The sequence below is a fragment of the Thalassophryne amazonica genome, chromosome 6, assembly GCF_902500255.1.
Source record: "Thalassophryne amazonica chromosome 6, fThaAma1.1, whole genome shotgun sequence".
Classification (NCBI taxonomy): domain Eukaryota; kingdom Metazoa; phylum Chordata; class Actinopteri; order Batrachoidiformes; family Batrachoididae; genus Thalassophryne; species Thalassophryne amazonica.
In genome coordinates this window covers 39,083,652-39,110,746 of record NC_047108.1, presented here as the reverse complement: position 1 = coordinate 39,110,746, position 27,095 = coordinate 39,083,652, and the positions used below count along the sequence as shown (strand labels likewise).

The window sequence follows — 27,095 nt, the reverse complement described above, 5'->3', positions numbered from 1 at the left end:
GTCCATCTACTCTCTTCCATTGTCAGAAGCTCTTAAACTCATCGCTCCTGTGTCTGAATTTCATTCCTCTGCATCATGGCTCTTTTTTCCTTCCTTTCCCTGCTGCTTACCTCCCTCTGCATTATAAAGACCCCAAATTTCTGCTGCTGAGTGGCAGTCATCAGTACATACAAAATCAAAGGTTTGAATTCCCTTTTATAAAAATTCTGACCAGATTCTTTGAGTCCCCAGTTTGGCACTTTTTGGGGATAATATTTTTATTTCACTGATATGTTAAACTAGGTTTCTGGCTGTGCTGGGTTACTGTTTCCACACTTTGAATTTTGAAAGCTATAAAATATGATTCAAGAACATACAATGAACAAAAATATAAGTGCAACACTTTTGTTTTTGTTCCCATTTTTCGTGAGCTGAACTCAAAGATCTAAAACATTTTCTATATGCACAAAAGACCTATTTCTCTCAAATATTGTTCCTAAATCTGTGTTAGTGAACACTTCTTTGCTGAGATAATCCATCCCACCTCACAGGTGTGGCATATTAAGATGCTGATTAGCCAGCATGATTATCACACCGGTGTGCCTTAGGCTGGCCACAATAAAAGGCCACTATAAAATGTTCAGTTTTATCACACACCACAATGCTACAGATGTCTCAAGTTTTGAGGAGGTGATGGTCAGGGAGGTGATGGTAGTAAGCGTTGAGCTTGAGACCAGAGGATCCTCAGTTCAAATCCCAGCCTGACCGGAAAATCACTAAGGGCCCTTGGGCAAGGTCCTTAATCCCCTAGTTGATCCCAGTGTGTAATGAGTACCTTGTATGGCAGCACCCTCACATCGGGATGAATGTGAGGCATTATTGTAAAGCGCTTTGAGCGTCTGATGCAGACTGAAAAGCGCATATAAATGCAGTCCATTTACCATTTGAGGGAGTGTGCAACTGGCATGGTGAGTGCAGGAATGTCCATCAGAGCTGTTGCCCTTGAAGTGAATGTTCATTTCTTTCTAAAGGCATTTCAGCGAATTTGGCAGTACATCCAACCTGCCTCACAACCACAGACCACATGTAACCACACCAACCCAAGACCTCCACATCCAGCATGTTCACCTCCAAGATCGTCTGAGACCAGCAACCTGGACAGCTGCTGCAACAATCAGTTTGCAGAACCAAAGAACCTCTGCACAAACTGTCAGAAACCATCTCAGGGAAGCGCATCTGCATGCTCGTCATCCTCATCCAGGCCTCGACCTGACTACAGTTCGTCGTCATAACCAGCTTGAGTGGGCAAATGCTCACATTCAATGGCGTCTGGCTCCTGATTATTTCTATGTGAAGGAGATGTGCTGCACTGCATGAGGCAAACGATCACACCAGATACTGACTGGCTTTCTGACCCTGCCCCAGACGCCCCCAATAAAACAAAACTGCACATTTTCATGCACATTTCATTTGATGTTGGGTTCAGCCCTCCTTTTAAAGCTGGAGTCGTCATTGCTGGACCAATCAGCCGGTCCCATCTGTATAAGCTCACCTGGAAAAGGAAACTCTCACACACAGCATGCAGGATGACCAACACCTCACCTAGGTTGGTAGTGTAAACACACCTATACACCACAAACATACGCAATATGACCTCAGTTTCATAACACAACTGATCATTTCATGCCAGAGTAGAGAATGTGACCTGCAAACATTCTTTTGCTATGAGAATCAGCAGTTCCTTGCTGCCTTCAGTGAAGCAGGGGAATCTCTATACTTACCAGAAGACCTAGCTTACGGCCCCCCTACCACCACATACCTCGAAAACCTTCAAACACTATGCCATACTGGATGTGCTACACACAGTAGAGTACCATAGTCCAATACGTACAAGAGAACAAACACTGTGTTTGATGTCTACCAATCAATCAAGCAATCAAGCCTCAAAGCTGAAGCCAGGTCAAAGCGTGGACGTGGCGTAAGACACAAACTGACAAGCAATGGAAAATCCCCTTAAATGGGTGGAACTTCCTGCATAATAATGATAACAAAACTGAAGTGATGTTCAACTGTTCAGGTTCCTGGCTAATGAGATGTGACTAGACCTAACTTGGTCATTACGACCAATGAAGATGGTGCTTGCAGCCACATGATCAGCTTGGATGGGCTTGCACAATGTAGTCAGGAGGAAGCAGACACACAGGTCTTTGTATATGCCAGACATGCATTAGCGAAGGGTAGCAAGGACCAGAGGATGAAAACCAGTGACACGGATTTTCCCATCATGACAATAAGTGTTCTGCCTGTCCTGCAGCTGTTGTTGGTGGCCTTTGGCCAAAGACAGAAACTGAGGTGGTTTCCTGTACATGACATCTATCTCATCATAGGACTGGAGAAGAGCAAAGAAATCCTGTTCTTTCATGCCTTGCCTGGCTACAATGTCGTGTTAGGCTTCTGCAGCAAAGAGAAGTCTGCATGGCAAACCTGGGACCTATGTGTTGAACCTTCTGATGTCTTTGCCCAACTCAGATAGTATTAAAGTACACTAGATCACAATGATATGGAGGTCCTGAGAGGTTTGGGATGACAGTGTATGACAGGTCCAGTCCAGCTGCACATGTTGATGATGGGAGACTGGACATGTTTGCCCGAAAGCAGAGGCCTTATGAAGCCATTCTTCTAACTCGAGCAGCACTACGTCAGCATGCGAAGTGAGTTGTCTATCAAGCAAGCTGCATATGGGGTCAGTCAACACTCCATCAGCCAGAGACACATTCCTGCTGAGTAGGGGTGGACAAAGAATGAAGATGTGTGGCAGGTCTTCTAGACAATATTCCACCTATTGTAAAGGGTTGCCTACAGCTGACCAAGTGTGGATGCAAGTCAGAATGTCATGAAAAGTGCAAATACTATCAGTTCGGACTTACTTGCTCTGCCCTATGTAGCTACAAATGTGATGGTTGATCACGTTCAAATTAACCTAATCACTAAGAATAAATATTTCTCTCTCAATTGACTGTCTCCAAAATGTGCAAATAACTGGACATTCCGTCTGTACATTAACATTCAAATAAAATGTTTCATACCACACAACATCATGACAGGGGTCATGGCCAAGCAGTTCATGTGCTTGTTTCCATTGCAGAAGGTTCAGAAGGCACATAATTTGGCTCAACTCTATGTAGAATATACTCTGGACTCTCCAAACTTTTGGAGAGAGGCTCGACTATCTCTTTCTCCAGAGTTGACCATGGTAAAAGGCACCAAAAAGGTGCGGGGACACTCACAAGTCCCTGACTGACTGTTGTTATTTTGGAGTTTTCCCCAGTGAACAAGAAGAATGCCTCAATATCGCTTTGTGTTTTTAGAAAGATATCTGAATATTGTTTGTGCATATGCACCAAACAGCAGTTCAGAGTACCGAATTTTCTTGGGAGCCTAAGTGGGATCCTGGATAAGGCTCCACAGTTTTACTGGGGAACTTCAATGCTCATGATGGCAATGAGGAAAAAACCCTAAACAGAGTGACTGTTAGGAAAGCAATGTCCCAAGCTGAACCCATATGGTGTAATGTTGCTGGACTTCTGCGGTGGTCATGGACTATCCATCACAAACAACTTGTTTGCGCACAAGTCTGTTCATAAGTATACTTGGTCCCAAAGCACCCTAGGTCAAAGATCAATGATCAATTTGGTAATCGTGTCTTCTGACCTGCAGCCATGTGTCTTGGACACTTGTGTGAAGACAGCGGAGCTGTCAATTGATCACCACCTATGATGAGCAGGCTCAGACACAGAGGCAATCCACCATATTGACTTGGAAAACCTAAACAAGCTGTTAGGTTTCTTTAAGAACATTCTGTATTCTGAATTACACCTTTAACTCACATCTCTGAAAGAACATCTCCTGCATTCTAAGGGAGGTCAGGGACATGGAGCTAGAGTGGTCCATGTTCAAGGCTACCATTATTGAAACAGCTGCTCGGAGTTGGCCAAATGGTTGTCGGTGCTTTTCTCAGTGGCAACACAAAAATCCACTGGTGGACACCTGCAGTGAAGGAAGTAGTCAGGCTGAAGAAAGAGGCCTTTCATGCAGCACAGAGGTCTGTCACATCAGCAGACGGGTACCGGCAGCCCACAAGGACTGCAACCTCAGTGGCTGCTGAGTCAAAAACTGGACTGTGGGAGAAGTATGAAGATACCATGGAGAATGACGTTCAGTGGGCATCAAAATGGTTCTGGCAAACTGAAATGACACAGGAAAGGGAGGCAGGTCTTAGCCTAAGCTGTTTTCAGCAAGGGCAGAGAGCTGCTTACCTGGACTGGGGATATTTTTGGGTGGCGGAAGGAACATTTTGAGGATCTCCTCAGACCTAATGGCATGCCCTCTTCAGAGAAAGCAGAGATGGGAGGCTCAGGCTAATCTGGTGTCATCTCTCAGTGAATTAGTCAAAGAACTCTAAAGTGAGAAGTCACCAGGAGTGGACAGCATTTGCAATGGGAAGCTGAAGTCTCTGAATATTGTTGGGTTTTCATGGTTTACACACCTATGCAATGTTGCATGGAGGGCTGGGACAGTATCTATGAAACTGCAAATTGGGTTGGTGGGTCCCATATTTTAAAAAAGGGGACCAGAAAGTGTCTTCCAGTTATAGATGAATCACAGTTCCCAGTCATTCTGGGAAAGCCGATCCCAGGGTGATAGAGAGGAGACCAGGACAGATATGGTCGTGAAACGGTAGACCAGCTCTTTAGCCTTGCACGGATATTGGACGGGGCTTAGGAGTATGCACAACCAATCTTGGATTGGCAAGAAACATACATCACATCTCAGAAAAAAGTGTAGAAACGGTTGCATCCAATCAGTAACAAAACAGGGTTGGATTAAAGCACGGGTTTGCCTGGGCTGAATACCAGCTGTCAAAAGTTACATGAGGCCCACATTAATGTCCACAAAAATGTTTTGGAGAACATACAATTGTGCTCAAATGTTCACATACCTTAGCAGAATTTTTTCTTTATTTTATTTACTTATTTATTGCCATTTTTCAGAGAATATGAAAGATAACACAAAAACTTTATTTTTGTTGTGTGAAGCCATTTATTGTCACAACTGTGTTTATTCTTTTTAAATCATAATGATAACAGAAACTATTCAAATGACACTGATTAATAGTTTACATTCCCCTGTAAGTATACATAACATAAACACAAATAACACACACACAAAAAAAAAAACAATTACAACTCCGAGCAACAAATAATGACAACCACAAACAGAAAACTGCCCTCCATCCTTTTGGGATGTGAAAATATTTATGTTTTATTTAATAATAGTTTGTGAAACGAAAAATTTAAATCCACTATTCTGGGAATTTGCTTAAAACAGCATTTATACTTGATATTTTCACATACATGGGGGAGTCCTGGGAAGCACTTCATTGCAATAATTTTATGCACCATTTACCCACACTCTGTGATTATAATGGGGTTTTGAAAGTCCTGACAGAAATGTACCTTTAGGGCCTGCAGGCACTTAAATCTGCCCCAACCACAATTCAACATGAACCAATATAGTGTAGTAAACGTCTACCTACCACAGACTGTATTAAGGAGTGACAGAGTTCAGACATTCTGAGTGAGGAGTCTACAAACTACAGGGAGTGTAGTGTGAAGTGAAGTCGGAACAGACATGTCTATGCTGTAGTGTTGTTGATTTTGCTTTAATATCAGTTTATGTTAAAGTTTATGAACTGCCTTGAATGCTATGTTGAATTTGTACATTCTTCTCTCTTTTTGATTCAGTGTGTGGCTAAATAGCTTACCATATGGCTAACTGAAACTGTCACCATTTAGACACAGTGGCAAACAGTTTTTGAACCACAAAGAAAACCCTGGACTATGAGTTTTGCAGATGACACTATGCTGTGTACTGAGAGTAGAGAGCAGATTAAGACAAGCATGGTGAGTGAGGTGGAGATATGCTATGGAAAGAAGGGGAATAAAAGGCAGGAAGAGCAAGACGGAGTATGTGTCTGAATGAGAGGGAACCTTGGTGGAATAGTGTGGTTGCAAGGAGTAGAAGTAAAGGTAGATTATACCCCCGTCACACATAGCCAGAATCACGCAGCGTGGCGTCGGACTTATGAATTAGCGCACATCCGAAAAATGTCAGATTTCAGTTCCAAAACGTTCTGACAGCCATCAGCGGAAGTTCACACACTTGGTCAAAATCAGCAAGCGGCCCCAACTGTGACGCACATGTTCATAATTCTCCGGGCATGGTTGAGATGGGACACCTGTCCGACAGTGGTCCATGTGCTATATGAGGATCATCTACAAGGTCTGTTAGAAAAGTATTGGACCTTTTTATTTTTTGCAAAAACCTGGTGGATTTGAATCACGTGTGCTTGCATTAGCAAACCTTGAACCCTTGTGCGCATGCATGAACTTTTTCACGCCTGTCGATTGCGTCATTTCCTGGTAAGCAGCCGTTGTGTGGGACGTGTGTTGTGCGCTCGGCGGATTTTCATTTCAAGGAAAATGGCGGAACGACTGGAGCAGCGCTACTGCATCAAATTTTGCCAGAAACTGGGCAACAGCCAGGTGGAAACCATTCGGAAGATTCAGACGGCTTTCGGTGATGATCCAATGGGCATCACACAGATTAAGGAGTGGTACAACCGGTCTAAAGACGGCCGCACAACGGTGGAGAGCAAGCCACGCTCCAGTCGGCCATCAACATGCTGAAATGACCAGATCATTTCCAAAGTGAACGCTGTGGTGATGTGGGACCATCGTGTGACTATCCGAGAAATTGCGGAAGAAGTGGACATCAGCACTTTTTCAGTACATTCCACTCTGAAAGAAGATTTGGCCATGAAAAGAGTGGCGATGAAAATTCATGCTGCTGCTGATAGCGGAGAAAAGGCGCCTCCGCATTGAAGTCTCACAGGACATGCAGTGACATGCCCACCTCTTCCACAATTTCTCGGATAGTCACACGACTGAAAACTCACCAAAAGCCGTCTGAATCATCTGAAAGGTTTCCACCTGGCTGTCGCCCAGTTTCTGGCAAAATTTGACGCGGCGCTGCTCCAGTCGTTCCGTCTTTTTCCTTGAAATGAAAATCCGCCGAGCGCACTACACATGTCCTCACACAAAGGCTGCTTACCAAAAAATGATGCAATCGACAGGCGTGAAAAAGTTCACGCGTGCGCATGAAGGTTCAAGGTTTGCTCATGCAAGCACACGTGATTCAAATCCATCAGGTTTTTGCAAAAAATAAAAAGGTCCGATACTTTTCTAACAGACCTCGTAACAGCAATTTACATATTACGATGGCGGCAAGACGGGATCCGAAACAATTTGAGCGCATATGAGGGAACCTCGAGATGGATCTGGCACGGTATGCCTGCCGGTATGATCTGCAGTGCCATATGTAATAATGTCCACCCCCCCACCAGAGCGCAAAGGAACTGTTGATCATTGCTACTTGGCTCACAACCATCCATGTGCAGGCGATGTGAACACAGCTCAAAACAAACCATATTGTGCCCATCACATCTGCGACACCACATTGGCTGGCGGGCATTTGCGCGGCTGTCACGCCTCATGTCAGAGGCTTATAGCTGAACAGAACTCACTGTAATAAACTGTAAACGCTGTAATAAACAAATTATTTCTTGATCACAATCAATTCTGTTGGATGTAGAACCCCAATTCCAATGAAGTTGGGACGTTGTGTAAAATGTAAATAGGAAGAAATAGGTTTATTCCTCAGTTTTTCTTACCACTGGGGTTAGTAAGGTTAGACCTTACTTGTGTGAAGCGCCTTGAGGCAACTCTGTTGTGATTTGGCGCTATATAAATGAAAATAAATTGAAAATTGAAAAATGATGGAATCCCAAAATTCCTTGCAATTGAATGTTGAGAAACACTGTTAAACTGTTGGACTATTTTTCACACAGTTGCTCACAAAGTGGTGATCCTCGCTCATTCTTTGCTTGTGAATGGCTGAGCCTTTTGGGGAGGCTCCTTTTATACCCAATCATGACACTCATCTGTTTCCAATTAACCTTGTTCACCTGTGGAATGTTCCAAACAGGTGTTCTTTGAGCATTCATCAACTTTCCCAGTCTTTTGTTGCCCTGTCGCAGCTTTATGAAATGTGTTGCAGGCATCCATTTCAAAATGAGCAAATACTTTATCAGTTTGAACATTAAATATCTTGTCATTGTGGTGTATACAATTGAATATAGGTTGAAGAGGATTTGCAAATCATTGTATTCTGTTTTTAATTTACATTTTACACAACGCTCCAACTTCATTGGAATTGGGGTTGTATAATGTGGAAATGTTTCACCATGACAACATATGAAACATGAATCTCGCATGCAGGAGCATTTCGCTGCGCAGCGCGTCAGGAGCCAGGACCACTGTGGTGCAATGATGGAAACAACGATGCCAAACATTAATCCTATGGGATAATCCAACCGGAAATCACGATGTAGAGTTGCATTGTGGGGGGAATAAAGTTTGCTGCCACGAAGGTAGTGGGAAAGCTCACTGCACACTTTTTTAAGCAAAGGTGTCCTTTGACAGCCAGCTAAACTTCGCAGGATGTGTGCACACGCAGCAAAGTTTAGCTGGCAGTAAAACTGTCCACAGATAGCTGAGCATGTGCGCCACGCGTGTAGCATGTAGCAGCAGCAGCTTATTATGAAAACACACAGACACACTGAGCAGTCATTTCCTCATGACAGCACTTTTAGACACGCACGTGAGGTCAGTGAGCCTGCGGGAAAAGAGGGCGAGTGAAGGAGTGATTAAATGGGAGTGAGTGACCGCACGGATGGACACATATGCCGTGAGTCCGGTCCAAACATTGGTTGTTCTTTGATGTCCAGCACAGGTCCTGTGCAAAGGGAGGAACACGGCGCTCCATTTTGTTTGCCGTCCAGAAATTTGGACAGTCTGCAGCACCTTTTATGGGCATCTGACAGCAGTCTGTGTCATCTACATACATTTTGGATGCGATCTCACAGGTGTGGACAAGGCAGTCTGTCTGCCTTCTGACACAGCTGACCACACCCCCTTTTCTCCCGAATGTGTCAGGTTATGGCAATATTTGCTGTGTCGGGCATGGCTCCGGCAAACTCTTGCTACGTGTGACGGGGGCTTTAGTTTAAATGCTGATAGAGAGGTTAAGAGAGAGCGTAGGCAGGGTAGAGTGATCAACAGTGACATCACAGATCACGTGGGTGCCAAACTGTGCACTCTTGATTCCTCTGTGCAGAGAAGCTGCAGGCTGCGTTCTCACCTCCTCTCTGCCTCCTGCTGCGCGCACCTGATGCAGATATTCCTGCATCGTCATGACGCAACAGGAAGTGGGTCCGGTGTGAAAGGAGCTTTAGAGATTGTCACTTTCACACTTTTGCACGAATGAGTGAGTCAGAAAATGCGCGCACACCATGGAAACAGGATGTTTTGATTCCTCTACTGATCACAAAGATGGCTGGATCCGGTCGAGCTTGTGGTCGTTTGTCGACAAAACATCAGTCTTTCCATTGGTACCAAGTATTAGCTTATTCGCGCTGATTACGAGAAATGGCAGCGCAAATACTACAGCAGTGATCCGGAACCGGCAATGATCCAGAACTGGGCAAGTGACTGAAACCTCTGTTACTGTATCTCCTGCCAGCTCCTTCTCTTTCACCCACAGTAACAGAAACTTTTCCGTCGCTTCATGGATGCTTGTCTGTACTTTTAAAAGAATTGTAGTTCCTCTGGCCGGTGTTGCACTCTTGATGGCATCTTTTTGCTTCAGGATGGTGCAAATCGTCGATGTACTGCAGTCGTACTGCCTTGCCAGTTCGCTAACCCACATGCCACGCTTATGTTTTTCTATTGACTCCTGCTTCAGTTCAACAGACATCAACCTTTTCTTCTTTTCTCCACTTTTCTTTGCACTCACCATGATGCCACACATGGAGAACAAGTGGGAATGAGATGCGGTCTCAGCTGATGCTGCTGGCGCGCCAACTAGCAGTGGCGTCCCAAAGGACAACTTGTAACCCAGATTTCTGTTCGTATTCCAGACAAAAATATGGACTGAGCAACAGCTCATATTTCAAAAAACTTGTATGTTGATTCGCTTGCATGTTGAGGTTCCACTATATTCATTATAGAATTCCCCCAGATAAATATATTCCTTTCATTCAAATGAGCTGTAATTTTACAAGATGTTTCTAAAATAAGCCCACAATATAATGCATGGATTTCAGGAAAAACTAAATTTTTTTCAGTTTGAAATGTGTGGCCCTCCAGCTTTAAAATTCAGCTCCATTAACACATATAAAAAAGGGCCACATAACAAATAGCAGCAATTCATGGACAGGATCCCCCCTTCCAAAACATTTCTGCTACTTTTGTGGCATAAACAAGCAGCAAGCTGCTTTGTTTGCATTGTGGAGCATCATTAAATCCCTCTCTCAATATGGCAGCTTCATGCAGAGCCAAGCATGCAGCCCTCTCTTTAGCAAAAATATTATGAGTGAATTTTTCCAAATTTCCACTCCTATTTTTAACTTATTGCTTGTAGCAGAATTATTATGACATGAAGTGTAGCAGTGCATCAGCTTTACTAAATCTCAAATATTTTCTCTTGCTGCCAGGCTTCTTGTCCATCTGTAGAAAAACTGTGTGTTAGACTAATATTTGTGCAAAGATATATTACCTTATCCACATCCTATCCTATCATTCCATCGTAACTAGGACATTTTTGAGGTAGTGGTTTTGCACTGGTGAACTGAAGCTGTGGGGGGGCACTCAGAATTTAATATGAAGTTGAGAAAATTGTCAGCAATCGGATTCCAGGGTCTAAAATTACAGGCTGGATGGAAAAGCAATCTTGGGCACAACCAGGGACAGCGGTATGTGGTAAGCCTATCATACTGCGAACTCCTCCTCAACATTTCAAAATGAATGACTTCACAAAGAGCCAACAGTCCTGACAGTTTCTAAAGACTAACCCCGCTTCTTGGTGTACAATATACAAAAATTAAGAGGGATGCAAACACACAGCGAGGCGGCAGCTTTAAGCAATCATGTCAACTCATGACACACAGAAATATTTTGGAGAGTTTTCAGCTCAGAAAGAAAGAGCACAAAGAGGAAAAAAACAATGTCAGACACCGGCTTAGAGCGGTGTTAAACTCTATCAGTGCAACTTACCTCAAAGTAACAATTTCCCTTTGATAAAGGATGGGGAGCCACATAGCAACCGACTTCTTCAGAGTTCCCTTGGTAACTGAAAAGAAAAAATTACAGGTTAAGAGAAGGTGACTTCTAAGACAACCGACTGCTGAATTCATAATCAAAAACAAGAACCAAAAATCAGTAAAGAACACAATACTGTCTTGACTGAAAGCCAAAGTGCTTCATGTGTGGAGCTTGCCAAATGTGCTGTAGTGTACAAAAGAAAGGTGGTGAATGATGCTATCAAAGCAAAGTATGTCTAAGATTATGTAGTTTTATATTTGAAAAAGACAACGTAAACAAAAGTAAATCCATGACCATCACCCTGTAGGGGTGCAGGTGTATCGAAATGAAACAAGCATTGGGATTTAGTTATTCTTTTTGCAAGTTCAGAATTGGTTGGATATTTGTTAAAGTGAAGCAAAATAAAATAAATAATTCAAGATTTGTCATGTTTTTTTGCATCTATTGCAAGAGCCACCACTTGAGCCAATTTCATGTAAATATGATGCACACTTCATATTTCATTATTTTGTTATATTTCATGTCATTTATCATATATTTGTCATAAATAATATTGGATAGATATAGCATTTCCTGCTGTGTTAAAAAAAATCTCCATAAAGTATCCTTAATCTGAGCAGCAGATAGCTGTGTCAGACACGTTAACACAATGAGACGGAGTGTAAATGTAAAAACAGTTAGGTTTTTTTTTTTTAAATTGCATTACAGTTCTCATCATTCACATCAGATGAATACACTCTGCAGCATGTTTATTTATTTATTTTTTTGGGTAGTCGGGGGAATATAATGTAATGAGTGTCCCTGTTTTCTTAAACTCACAGTCATTAAACACAAAGGTTTTTAATAAGCTTTGGCTTTCAGGCTCCTAGTTTGAAATAAAACACTCGCTTGGTTAACTTAACCAAGCGAGTGTTTTCACATGATGTTATGAACCCAGATGTTGGCCATCTCGTTGATATGCTGCTATCTTTTCTGTTTGTAACAGCATCTATTCTTAGCATTCAGATGCTATCACGGTGAATTATTGTCGCATTGTCTGCTGCTGCGGTCAGACAGAGCGACAGACCTGCATCACTATAGATTGCTGTAGGTGATAAGGAAGCAGGGGAAAACTGCTGAAAAACTGTGCAAGAATGTAAAAGGTGATATTCTACAATGTGACCTCTTTAATAATTATCTTATTGGATCCGAGACCATTAAATTTTTAAATCTATCTATTGAATATTAAGGCCAGGATGGAAAAAAATCATGAATCAAACATTTTTAAACTGTTTTTAACCTGTCAGAGCTGTAAGTGTATTAATTAACGATAATTAAAGCCAAACAGTGTGAACATAGCACAATGTCCCATATTTAAGATATAACAATGACAGTTATTGAAGCAAGTTAATTTTGGGATGAAAAGTATTTAACATGTATTTTACCTGCAAGTATTGCAGAGCAGCAGGAAATATTAATGAGAGAAAAGAACAAAGATAATCCATGTGCTGTGGATATGTTGATAGCGTTACTTTTCCATTTGTCCTCTACAATCCGTGACATATTTTCTTGGACCCAGCCACAAACAACTGGTTATAGACATTCAAGCATTTGTAGTTTTTCAAGTCCTCTGATGGGGCTAGGTGAAAATAATAAATACAGTAAAACCCGCATATAATGGATTCAGGTGAACCAGCAAATTTTGTCCATTATAATTAAAATCAGTTATATGTATAAAACGGTCAAAATCTGTTATGTATGTAACCGATTAGTTACCGTCAGGAGGCGTTGAACAATCTATGGGAAATCCCCAGCTACAAGTAGGCTTACGTATTTCCCTGATTAAACGCCTGACCTTGAATAGGGGCCTGCTTCATTTAATGACCTGGTCAAAACTTTGTCAGAAAAAAATAAGCGCTTGCCTTAAATAAGCATTGGGAATTATGTGCATTAAAAAGACTACATTCAGTCAAGTCTCTCCTTTTTACAAGTCCGCTGTGGAGTGGTACCTTAAAATCCTAATGACCCCTTCATACATAACACGAAGTTGGGCGAATGAGGCCAAAACAGGCTGAATTGTGATCTCCAAAAAATTCCAGCCACTGTCGAAGGGACAGATGGTCAGACAACCGTGTAGGAATGCTGTACGATCCCGTGCTGACGGCTTCGCACATGAACACAGTGTGACCATGTGAGAGGTGTGATACCACATCGTGCTCACACAGCAACGGAAGCAATTAAATGTTGTACAAATGTACGCAAATCAAAGAAAATGTGTTAGGACAACATAACGAGAGAGCACAGAACATTATAAGAACAAAGAATGTACTGTTTAAATGTAAGACAATCATGTTATGGGTAATGATGTGTAACTGATGCCTAATGACTTGACGGTCAGTGTTGGAATTGAGGAAAAAAAATTGATTTTGCTTTGTCTGTTAAAATATTTAATTCCTGTTATAAAGAACAGACAATACAAGAATTATCATCCTTCTGTTCCTTTTTGTTCATGAACCATGGCCATGGAAGTAAACAAGGAATTAATGAAATGACATGAATGAAATCATGCAATCACATCATGAACACATCAGCAAGATCCGCGCAACCAGCTGTCGGCACGTGGCGTGCTGAAGGACACCGCGTTATGTGGACTATAACTCATGTGGTGGACGTGACATTTGCCTCGCCAGCTGGCCATTCACATGATCAGATGATTTTTTTCACATGGGGCAGCCTGGCTGATGGTGTCTGCAGTGTGCACTGAGGCGATCTAGTCCATGGGCCAAGCAGGTTTTCTGTACCACTTCAGGTGACGAAACGACACTTAGAATCTATCCTCAGTGTACCATGGCCTACACAAAAATGTATGATAACCATCCAGGGTGATAGCTGTAGCCAGCGAGGCTCAATGAAGAATTACACAGAAGTCAAAATCTAAAAATGCTCCAATCATGTAAAACTATACTACATTATTTGTCTGATAATAACAATTCCAAAAGGTATCATTTGGACCATCTACGATTGACTGTTCTGGAGTTATGGCGTAAAAACAACACAAACGGTGATAAAGGTCAGTTTCAGTTTGTACAGGGGTCAAAAGTTAAAGTTGCTCCAATTTCAGTAAAAAATGATGAAAGTTATTGGTTGAAATAAATTGGACATTCTGGAATTGGTTTCCAGCTTGTTAACTTCTACAGTAAATGTAAAAACACCATACCCACAAGTGTGTCTCTTAGGAAAAGAATGGCTGGAGCTTACTCTGGAACAGTCTGACATTCGATAGGATCAGGATTCCTTTCTGCTAAAAGTATCATTCTAATTAACTTGAAAGTAAGAAAAACAGACTGGCTGACTAAAAGACTTCTTAGAACGTATTGTCCTGATAGCCCATACAGCTTTAAACCCTTTGATGACTATTCAGAAAATAGTTTGAGTAACACAGGGACATTTAAAAAAGGACAACAGAAGGAATATATATTTGGTTACAAGGTGATTCGGCATGAAACAAGATTTGTGGATGTCTACTGATAGAATACATTTTGTCAAGAATAACGTGTGATGAAAATATTCTCAAACTGAATAACTCACCAGTTTTTTTCTTATCACCTACTAGATTATTCTGTGACCTTTGCTTTCAAGGCATTTGTGATGTGGGCTGCAAAATCATAGGTTTTGAATTATATCAAATGAGCAAATTAATCCTGTGTGGAGACAGGATTTATCAGTCCTTATATAAAGGCTATAAAATGTAGGTAAAGAAGAATCTTGTGGATAGGAGCCATTTTCCGTCTTGCACAACATAGCTGAATGTCAAAAAACAAAAATTAAGAACTGTAATTATTAAGTTAGTGAGCTTTGTCAGTTTATGTTGTGAAATAGGCTGACCTAAGAGTGTCTCCATCCTTCAGTAACCTCATGTATCTCTCCTGTGGCGGCTGCCCCTCCCCCATGTCTCGGATTCGATGTCTCCAATTCAGGTATCTGTGGTGTAGGTTGATATCATTCATCTGCAGAGACAAAACTGAATACTGGAAAAATGGTACTTTGGCATTAATTACAGCAGACAGCACAGTAATTCCTCCACTGTTGGCTTGTTGTGAGATCTTGACATCACAAATACAAGGGCATTATTTGCATTTTTTTTTTTTTTTTAGTATTTGCATTTTAATTTTGATCTATTATGTAGTTGTTTTTGATGCATAGGTGGCATGTGATGGATGTGTTGTTTGTGCAGCAGACCCCTCTGCCCAAGACAACTTTCTCCCTAGGGCAAGGGTGGGCAATCATGTGCCATGAAGGGCCAAGACACTGCAGGTTTTCCTTACTACCAATCACCTCAGCAGGCGATTTCATTAATGATCAGGTGTCTCAACAGGTGATTTCATTGACGATCAGGTGTTTATGTTCAGGGGAGAAGCTCATCAGCAAACCACCTGCTGAGGTGACTGGTTGCAAGGAAAACCTGCAGTGTCTCAGCCCTTGCTGCCCACCCCTGCCCTAGGGAGACTAATAAACACAATTTGACAAAAATCACACGTCAATGTTAAAACTCTGTATACCAACTACCGAGCTTCTCATGTGGTATGAATTCTTCTAAACTACACAGTATGGTTGTAGGGGTTTTTTTTTTTTTTTTTTGGGGGGGGGGGGGGGGGGTATACACTCCTAAACTCAGTTTGCACCAAACCATGGCCATTACCTAACAACTAACAACGAAACCGCTTTGGGACCCAGTTGGCAACAGCCAATGCAAACAACCAGTCCACCCCACCTACACACGACAACAATCCATCTGCTGCAGCCAGGTAAAACGTGGGTGTCCCCTTGGCCTTCTCATGCCACTGGGGTCATCAACACTGAGATAGATACCTGTTTGCTGGATCATACCCAGAGAAATGCAACACATGGGTAAAATGTCATAGCTGACTTTTCTTGATATGAGTCTACCTAGGCAACAATTCATATGAGACAAAGTCATTCTAATCATATCCAAGGATCCTCCAAAGACACCAAGTACAGAAGACATCTACTCATCTTCCAATTCCTCACTCAGAATCTCAAGTGCTAAGATCAGAGTTGATTCTGCAAAGACCACAGCATTTCTGTGACGTCAACGTAAATAAACTTTGTCTCACCAACAGACACACCTAAGCTGCTGACTTCTACACCCATCCTACTCCTACCCTACCATCTCATGTGACTGGCTTATGAAATATTAAAAAGCTTTTAAAAATTGGAATAAGAATTTTTGTGAGTTGTAGTACACATTTCGGAATTCCAAGTGTTGTCTGACCAACAACCTCAAACTCAAAGAAATTCCATTTACAAGAGCATCAAACAGACAAAAGCATATGTACAATAATACCCAAGAAGCTGCAACCAATTAATATTTTCCCTTGAAAAAAAAATTACATTATGAAAGTATAAGTTTCTGACTGATTTACTGACTTAACTGACTAATTTCAGCATGTTCCTTTGAAATAATGCTATGAAGGAAGTACTGACACAGTTTAAAATTAAGTCAATGTAAAAATATAGCCAGCAACACTCAAGTGTCCTTCTTAATAAAGGTTTTAATGAATCACGGCAAGGCGACAGGATCAGGAGCACAGATGCATTTCGACTAGGTCTTCATCATACTGATGAAGGCAATTTATTTGTTAGCTTCAATTCAATGCTTAAAGTAATTCATTGAAAATGATTTAGCTTCTGAACTAGCAGGTGTAAAGCAATCAGTGTCCCGAGAATAAGGGCACATTTTGATCATTGCAGGGGTTTATTTTTAAGTAAACATTAAACTGACTTAATAGCCTATGATCCTTTTGTTAGTTTGACTTTTTTTTTATTTAGTTACATGAACAAAGGGACAGGGGCAGCATGCCTAGACAGAGAGAGTGGTGACATGACAAATCGGGAGGGAAAAAAAAAAAAAAAAAATTCAGTCACATGACTCATTGTGCCATCTTGGGTTCATAACAGCATTCGCTGTTAATCTATCTGCATGTAAATAACTATTTTATTTATTTATTCGCTGAAAATGCTGGTTTGTTGTGCATTTGGAGGCACAAATAGACACAACAAGGGCTTTAAGATGTACAGATTCATTTCAGATCTGAACAGAAGAAAAATTTGGGAAAATAAAGTCAGCTGTGTGGGATGGAAGCGACTTCATCATCAAACCTTTGAGAGGTAAATTTATTGTTCAGTCCCATGTACAGCAAAACTCAGCTAAACTGTCATCACATAAACCAGATATTCATAGTCACTGGACAAAAAAGTCCTAAAGTTTTTGTATTTTTCATGTAATAAACATTGTATATAGGAGATTTTCTACAACAGATTTTTCGCTCACATCGGATAAAATGTCCCATCCGATCGCAACGTATTTCCATTAAAACCCTCGCATGTGGGACCGGAATCATTTCTGTGATTAAAAGTCCGACAGTTTATTTTTTTCACACTGTGCTCAGACTTGGAGCCACAGGCTGCGCCACGATGCAGGCTGCGCAGTGAAAGCAGCAACGTGTCAAATCACAGCCGGCTGTGATTTGACACTTTTCTGCTTTCAATCCTTCGTCTGCCATCATATTATAATAGTATTTGCAGTGCAGGCGCTGATTACAAATGGATCAGAAAAGTCCGCAACTTTACAGCACGAAGTTGATAAAAGAGGAAAATGTACAGCTTACCTTTGATTTGGAGGTGATGATTGCAGAAAGAAAAGCTTGTTGAGGGTTAAATTAGTCCAGAATAAAGCATAATCTAGAAATGGATAACTTTAAACTGTCACGCACGAGTTACAGCTGCACAGCTGCATGAATCAGGCTTTAAATTAATTAAATCATCATAAATTGTAAATTTATGTAAATTTGATAGCTTAACTATTTTTATATTGATTTTGATAGCACCTGTACCTGGATGTGTTGCTGTATGTGGTTAAATGATTTTAAAAAACGTTGAAAACATTAAAAAGTTCATTCAGTAGTTCAGCACGGCTGGAAACAAAATGGTGCCATGTTCTGAGTTGACACCACTCTATCTAGGCACACTAGACAGGGGTGGTGGCAGCCAAGTGGTTAGTGCACTTGGTTTCAGTGCGGAAAGTTCTCGGTTCAAACCCCATCTCTACCACATATCTCCATGAAATGTGAAGTTGTGTCAGGAAGGGCATCCGGCAAAAAACTTGTGCCAATTCAACAGGCAGATCTACCTCAAATTTGCTGTGGCGACCCCGAGTGAAAACAAGGAAGCAGCTGAAGTGACTTACTTTTACTTACATGAACAAAGAACATGAACACATCATAGGTGCCACAGCCAAAAACAAAACACCATTCCACATACAATTGTAGGGGAAAGTTTGGGCACCTCTGATAATTTTCATGATTTTCCTTTATAAATCATTGGTTGTCTGGATCACAAATTTCAATTAAATATATCATATAGCAGACAAACACACTGATATTTGAGAAGGGAAATGAAGTTTCTAGTATTTACAGAAAGTGTGCAATAATTATTTAAACAAAATTAGGCAGGTGCATAAATCTGGGCACCCTTGTATTTTATTGATTTGAATACATTCAGCACTAATTATTGAAATACAAAATTGGTTTGGTAAGCTCATTGACCCTTGACCTCCTTACACAGGTGAATCCAGTCATGAGAAAAGGTATTGAAATGTTTACAAATGTTTCTCCTCTTTGCATCTCTTCTAATGAGTGGCAACATGGAAGCTTCAAAACACCTCTCAAATGACCTGAAAACAAAGATTGTTCAACATCATGGTTTAGGGAAAGGATACAAAAAGCTATCTCAGAGATTTCAGCTGTCAGTTTCCACTGTGAGGAACATAATGAGGAAATGGAATACCACTGGCACAGTACTAGTTAAGGCCCAAAGTGGCAGGCCAAGAAAAATCTCAGATAAGCTGAAGCGAAGGATGGTGAGAACAGTCATAGTTAACTCACAGACCTGCCCCAAAGACCTACAACATGATCTTAATGCAGATATTGTCTCTGTGCATTGTTCAACTATACAGCGCACTTTGCACAAGGAGATGCTGGATGAGAGAGTAATGCAGAGGAAGCCTTTTCTGCGTACACGCCACAAACACAGTCATTTGAGGTATGCTAAAACACATTTGGAGAAGCCAGCTTCATTTTGGAATAAGGTGCTGTGGACTGATGAAACTAAAATTGAGTTATTTGAACATAACAAGGGCCGGTATGCATGGCAGAAAAGGAACACAGCATTCCAAGAAAACCACTTGCAACCTACAGTAAAATTTGGAGGTGGTTCCATCATGCTGTGTGGCCAGTGCAGGTACTGGGAATCTTGTTAAAGTTGAGGGTCACATGGATTCCAGTCAATATCAGTAGATTCTTGATAATGTTCATGAATCAGTGACAAAGTTGAAGTTGCACCGGTGCTGGATCTTTCAACAAGACAACAACCCTAAACACTGCTCAAAATCTACTAAGGCATTCATGCAGAGGAACAAGTACAACATTCTGGAATGGCCATCTCAGTCCGCAGACCTGAATATTATTGAAAATCTGTGGTGTGATTTTAAGCAGGCTGTCCATGCATGTAAACCAACAAACATGAGATGTTTTGTAAAGAAGAATGGTCCAAAATACCTTCAACCAGAATCCAGACTCTCAAAAGAAGGAAAAGAAGGATCTACTAAATACTGATTCATTTTTTCTGTTGGGGTGCCCAAATTTATGCACCTGCCTGAGTTTGTTTAAAGAATTATTGCACACTTTCTGTAAATCCTAGAAACTTCATTTCACAAGTTTCTCAAATATCACTGTGTTTGTATGCTATATGATATATTTAACTGAAATTGCTGATCCAAACAACCAATGATTTATAAAGGAAAATCATGGAAATCAGGGGTGCCCAAACTTTTACATACAACTGTACAACAGGACATAATGTCATATTCTTCAAGTTGCATACACAATGTATTTTTCCCAGCGTTTCTGTACATTTATCCAACTGAAGTCTTAAAGCTAAGGTAAGTCTTTCCATACAGTAAATTTCTTTTAATGATCCCACACCACTGGTCCAATGCTGGGGATGTAGCTCCAGTCATTTTTTGGTTAAACAGATTTCCTACTACTTGCCAAAAGTATCTTCAATGGGTATTTATCCTTCTGTAGGACTGTTTCTGGTATTTTACCAAGATATAAAGTCACAAAAGAGAAATCTACATCCACCCCTATTATTTGATTTATCTCTGTAGTACGACTGGATTTTTGGACAGGCCCAAAAAACATGTAAGTGATTTGTCATAGAGGTTCTGCATTGTATCCAAAAAAAATCCTCTGCTCTGTGTGCCTGTTTGCAGTGCTGTTAATTTAAGAGTCATAAAAAAATGTCACTACTGTACATTCTTAGTGTCGAACTCCTTCAACGATCTTGAGTTTGCAGTGGTCTTTTGTGTCTCAAAGATTTCCATCCAGATCTCTTCTGATATTTGTGTTTCTGACTCTCCCTGCCATTTTGGTTTAATGGATGTCATAGAATGATATTTAGATGCTTGTAGACCACCATATACAGTGGTCCCTCATTTATCGCGAGAGTTACGTTCTAAAAATAGCCCGCAATAAGCGAAATCCGCAAAGTAGTCAGCGTTATTTTTTACAATTATTATAGACGTTTTAAGGCTGTAAAACCCCTCACTACACACTTTATACACTTTTCTCAAACAGGCATTAACATTTTCTCACTTTTCTCTCATGTGTAAACACTCTCAAAGTTCAAACCTTAGTAGAAAAATAAGACCAACCTGTTTTCAGGCACAAACATTTTTTTGAGAAATAAAAATAGAACGTTTTCCTACAAATAATTATGATGGCTTTTAGAACTAACGAATTTAATTTTAACGATCAACCTACGAGGTTGGACACATAAGAAATTATTAATAGTAACTGACCAGTATTTCACAGTTCCTCTGATCGTGCCTCTTCATCCTGGCGCCGCGCCACTGTCGCGCCTTTTTCCACTGAGTCACACCTCAGTGCAGGTGTCTTTTTCCGAGTGAAGAACACAGTTATGGGTAGTTGGTGGCGCTCTTTTTTCTTCTGGGCGAGAAGATTGTTATAAACAGACACACAGAACACAATGCGCGTACTCTCCCTTCGCGGTGCCGCGACCGGCCTGCTTGGCTAGGACGCAGAACACAATGCGCTGTAAAAAAAAAAAAAAAAAAAAAAAAAAACATGCAAAATTGGACTAAACAAAATCCGTGAAACTGCGAGGCCGCGAAAGGTGAACCGCGTTATAGCAAGGGACCACTGTATTCTTCAGACCAACTTTTTATTGTCTTTTTTGTATGCATTTTGAAATAAGGAAATTAAATTGTATTCATTCTCCTTATTGATTTGTAATTTTTTGTTTGAATAGATTAGTCTCTGACTTGCAGGTATCTATGGATACCTGCTGTTCCACAAGAAATGTGTCTAAAATTAATTCATAACTCTGAAATTTACCATTTGAGGAGAGGGAACAGAAAGAAGTGATACCTCTCCTAACCCACTAAAGCCCCCTTAAAATCTAGCAGGTTAAAATTATTGATTATATGATACCTAGTTCAAGAACCTAGCCTGTTTCTCTATTTGTAATTTCCTCAAAATCTTAAACCATAGCTTAAGAGTAAATAAAGCCCATTGATTCAAACTGTTATGCTGTCTTTCATCTTGGCTTTTATTTGTTATTATAAATTGTATTGGAATTCTTATGTGTAATTTCTATATATTTCCATTTAGATTCATAATTTAGAGTACAATACTAAGGGTTTCAGTTGTGCAGCGTAATAATAATCCTGTAAGCATGGTAAAGCTCTTCCTCCCTTCTCTTTTTTCGGCTGCAGTGTCTTGAACTGAACCCTAGGTCTTCTATGGTTCCAAATGAACCTTGAGATCCAGGCATTCCACTCATCAAATTGTTTTTGGGGTACGTCTAGAGCAGGGGTATTCAACTTGTTCCAGGAATTGCCGAGAGGGGGCAGATTTTCTTTGGAACCACACACTCCAACAGACGATTTCACTGATTAACTGATTCCAAATGCTCAAAATGATCAAATCAATCAAATTACCTGGTGGAGCGACTGATTAACTTGCACCCTCTCAACCCTTTCTGGAACGAGCTGAATACCCAGCGACTGGAAGAGATAAAAAAGCTGTGGCACCACATTCATTTTAAAGGATGCTTGAGTCTGGCCTTGTGATAAAAAAACAGAACATCATCAGAAAACATACAAGTCTTGTGTTCTTTTCCTCCAATTGTAATCCCCTTTATCTGAGAGCCCTCTCTCACTGCTTGAGCCAAAGGTTCAATAAATAACGCAAATAGGGTCGGACTCAGGGGACAGCCCTGGCATGTCCCCATTTCTAAATAAATAATTTGCAACAGGTGTCCATTAACCCTGATCCTGGCTGTTGGCGAGAAGTAGAATACTCTAATATATTTAATGAAGCCATCTTTGAAGCCAAATCTTGCAAGTACTCTGCATAGATATTCCCAACCCATTGAATCGAATGCCTTTTTATGCATCTAGGCCAGGGGTGGGCAATCCTGTGCCATGAAGGGCCGAGACCATGCAGGTTTTCCTTGCTACCAATCACCTCAGCAGATGATTTCATTAACGATCAGGTGTTTATGCTCAGGGGAGAAACTAATCAGCAACCCACCTGCTGAGGTGATCGATTGCAAGGAAAACCTGCAGTGTCTCGGCCCTCGTTGCCCACCCCTGGTCTTGGCTGATCAACACTGCACTGATGTTTTCTGATATGACTCAGCACTTGTAGTGTTCTCCTTAAATGATTCTGTGTCTGTCTATTTAATACAAGGTCTGTATGATCCAAGTCTACCAGCTCTGGAAAAATAGATTCCAGTCTCTTATGAGATAGGGTTGAAGCAAATAAATTATAGTCTACATTCAAGACTGATATTGCCCTGTATAAGCTGCATTCCTTTTTCTTTTCCTTCTTTTGGGATGATTGAGATAACTGCTTCCTTCCATGATTGGAGGCTTCCCCTGTTGTCAGTGTATAATTAAGACAATAAAGCAGCACAGGTGTAATTTGAAGTTTACATATTTTATACCATTTGCACAGATATCCATCTGAACCCAGAGCCTTATTAGCTTTCAATCTTGTTATGGTTTTATTCGGTTCTTCTGCTGTTATCACAGCCATAATTTCTTTATTCTGTTGTTCTCCTATAGATGGTACGTCTAGTGAACTTACAAAAGTCTGTATTATTCTACAACTCCAATTCCAATGAAGTTGGGACGTTGTGTGAAATGTAAATAAAACAGAATACAGTGATTTGCAAATCCTATTCAACCTATAGTCAATTGAATACATCACAAAGACAAGATATTTAATGCTCAAACTGATAGACTTTGTTGTTTTGTGCAAATATTTGCTCATTTTGAAATGGATGCCTGCAACACATTTCAAAAAAGCTGGGACAGGGGCAACAAAAAACTGGAAAAGTTGATGAATGCTCAAAGAACACCTGTTTGGAACATTCCACAGGTGGACAGGTTAATTGGAAACTGGTGAGCGTCATGATTGGGTATAAAAGGAGCATCCCCAAAAGGCTCAGCATTCATACACAAACATGGGGTGAGGAGCACCACTTTGCGAAAAAATTGTTCAACAGTTAAAGAACAATGTTTCTCAACGTTCAATTGCAAGGAATTTAGGGATTCTATCATCTACAGTCCATAATATAATCAGAAGATTCAGAGAATCTTGAGAACTTTCTACACATAAGTTGCAAGGCCGAAAACCAACACTGAATGCCCGTGACCTTCGATCCCTCAGGCAGCACTGCATTACAAATTGACATCATTGTGTAAAGGATCTTATCGCGTGGGCTCAGGAAGACTTCAGAAAACCATTGTCAGTTAACACAGTTTGTCGCTACATCTACAAGTTCAAGTTAAAACTCTACCATGCAAAGCGAAAGCCATACATCAACAACATCCAGAAACGCCACCGCTTTCTCTAGACCCAAGCTCATTTGAAATGGCCAGACGCAAAGTGGAAAAGTGTGCTGTGGTCTGATGAGTCCACATTTTAAATTGTTTTTGGAAAGAGGAAGAGGATAAAGACCATCCAGATTGTTACCAGCGCAATGTTCAAAAGCCAGCATCTGTGATGGTATGGGGGGGTGTTAGTGAACATGGCATGGGCAACTTACACATCTGTGAGGGCACCATCAATGCTGAAAGGTACATCAAGGTTTTGGAGCAACACATGCTGCCATCCAAGCAACGTCTTTTTCAGGGATGTCCCTGCTTATTTCAGCAAGACAACACCAAGCCACATTCTGCACATGTTACAACAGGGTGGCTTCGTAGTAAAAGAGTGCGGGTACTAGACTGGCCTGCCTGCAGTCCAGACCTGTCGCCCATTGAAAATGTGTGGTGCATTATGAAGCACAAAATACGACAACTGAGACCCCGGACTGTTGAACAACTAAAGTCGTACATCAAGCAAGAATGGGAAAGAATTCCACCAACAAAGCTTCAACAATTAGTGTCCTCAGTTCCCGCTTTTTTGAAACGTGTTGCAGGCATCCATTTCAAAATGAGCAAATACTTGCACAAAAACAATAAAGTTTATCAGTTTGAACATTAAATATCTTGTCTTTGTGGTGTATTCAATTGAAATTACGTTGAAGAGGATTTGCAACTCATTGTATTCTGTTTTTATTTAGATTTTACATAACATCCCAACTTCACTGGAATTGGGGTTGTAGTATCTGCCATGGTCGGTTGGGTATACAAGTCTTAATAATATAGTTCAAAAGCATATTGAATATCTTCTGTTCCACTGCAAACCTTTGTGTCTTGGAGTTCCTAATCTTTTAAATGGTATTCTTTCTCCATTGTTTTTGTATCCTCCAGGAAAGTGGTTTCTTCGCCCTAATATCTGAGGATATTTTTGTTCAGTGTGTCTAATTTCTAATGACTTCATTTCTTCTTGTAGTTCAACAAGTCTTCTCTGTTTTTCCTTTTTCTAATTTTACCTCAAATGACTGCCTTTGCTGCGCCCCGTAAAGTATATGGAGACACCTCTCCATTATCATTATTTTGTAAATATGTTTCAAATTCCTGTTGAATCTGTTTCTGTACTGGATTGTCATTTAAAATGCTGGTATTAAGTCTCCAAAGTGTATTTTTCCATTGATAAGTTACTTGCAGGGTTAGGTACACCCCTGAATGATCAGATGTATCCCTAATTCCTATCTTATAGTCCCTGACTCTCTGCCAGTCTGATTTATACATAAGTGAATAATGAATTTGTGAATATACCAAGAAGCGTGGGGAATAATAAGTGAATTGTTTTTCTCCTGGATGAGATTCTCTCCACACATCAATCAAACTCAGCTCTGCAAGCATCTGCTGGACGAAAGTGGCAGTTGGACTTTTGGCGCTGGTTAGATGTATCTAATTTAGGTTGAAGTTGGACATTAAGATCACCACCAAAAATTTGAATTTCCTGCATTTCCAAGCTCCCTGGGAGAGGGGGAGGATACACATTAAGTAAACTTACTTCTTCATTGTCAAATTTGCCCTTTACTAAAACAAATTTCCCTTCCTTATCTTTCACTTCTGAAATAAATTCAACATTTATTGTGTTAGGGATCAGTATCGTCACCCACCCCCCCAACGACCTGATTTGTAAGATGAGTTATAGGTATTTTGAAATCTGTTTTTTTTTTCATGTTCTGAAGAAGACAGATGAGTCTCTTCAAGCCTCTGGGCATCACAGGCACATTCTGTACTGACACAGATGAGCCAAAAAACTACCTGCAGCTTTTCTCATTTCATTGAACTATAATTATACTCCTTTTAATCAGATTCCGCTGCCCGTTGACATTTAGCATGACCATCTTATACTCCTGATGATGCATATACTCTTTTCAACCTGTGTACAGCATTGATCTGTATATATTACTGGATCGTTCATTGGCCCACACGCTCCGTACAATCCGCTGAAGCAAAGTGGTGGCCATCTTGCCACTCCCAACTTATGCGGACTGCACATAGACAGCTTATTAGAACGTCAGCAATTTCAAATAATAACTGAGCTGATTCTCTCATTTTGGAAGTGTGGGATGGAAGTCGCGTCCATCCCACACGGCTGACTTTATTTTCCCAAATTTTTCTTCTGTTCGGATCTGAAGGGAATCTGTACATCTTGAAGCCCTTGCTGTGTCTATTTGTGCATCCAAATGCACAGCAACCCATCATTTTCAGTGAATAAATAAAAATAGCTGTATGTACATGCAGACACATTAACATCCAACCCTATTTTGAACACAAGATAGCACCATAAGTCACGTGACCGATTTTTTTCCCACTCAGCATGTTGCCATGCTCTGTCAAGGCACTCTGTGACACGTGATCACGTAAATTACCTGGCACTAAAATGGTCCTAGCTAGAACCCTGTACATAACTAGATAGTATCTAGTTATATTGAATTAAAATGCTGTTTTATGATATTGTCATAAAATAATTCTCAGTATATTTAGACTTAGAATTTAATATGTTATACATGTTCTCAGTGCCATATAAGTCAAGAGAATAAATATCTTTTATGTTTGTGCATGTGTATCTTTTATGTTTATTTATTAGTATCTGAGTTGGTTAATTGTCTTGTATAGTTTGTATAATTATTTTTCTGTGCAGCACTTTGGAAACTGTTCTGTTGTTTAACTGTGCTATATAAATAAAGTGGATTGGATTGTATCTTTTGTTGTGTAAACATCACTTTTTTAATGAAATTATCAACCCCTTAAGAAAATTATTAAAATTAATATTGTCCAAT

The 27,095-nt window shown here is 40.6% G+C and overlaps 1 protein-coding gene across 1 annotated transcript in view; it reads right to left on the bottom strand.

Annotated features, from left to right (window-relative positions):
* Window positions 1-27,095, bottom strand: part of spryd3 (SPRY domain containing 3) — a 342,952-nt gene that overhangs the window by 315,446 nt on the left and 411 nt on the right. The window contains exons 2-3 of the mRNA XM_034172025.1: window positions 15,126-15,247; window positions 11,214-11,289 (exon numbers count right to left, since the gene is read on the bottom strand). Coding sequence (XP_034027916.1) covers window positions 11,214-11,289; window positions 15,126-15,247 — 198 coding nt within the window. The remainder of the gene's footprint in view (window positions 1-11,213; window positions 11,290-15,125; window positions 15,248-27,095) is intronic.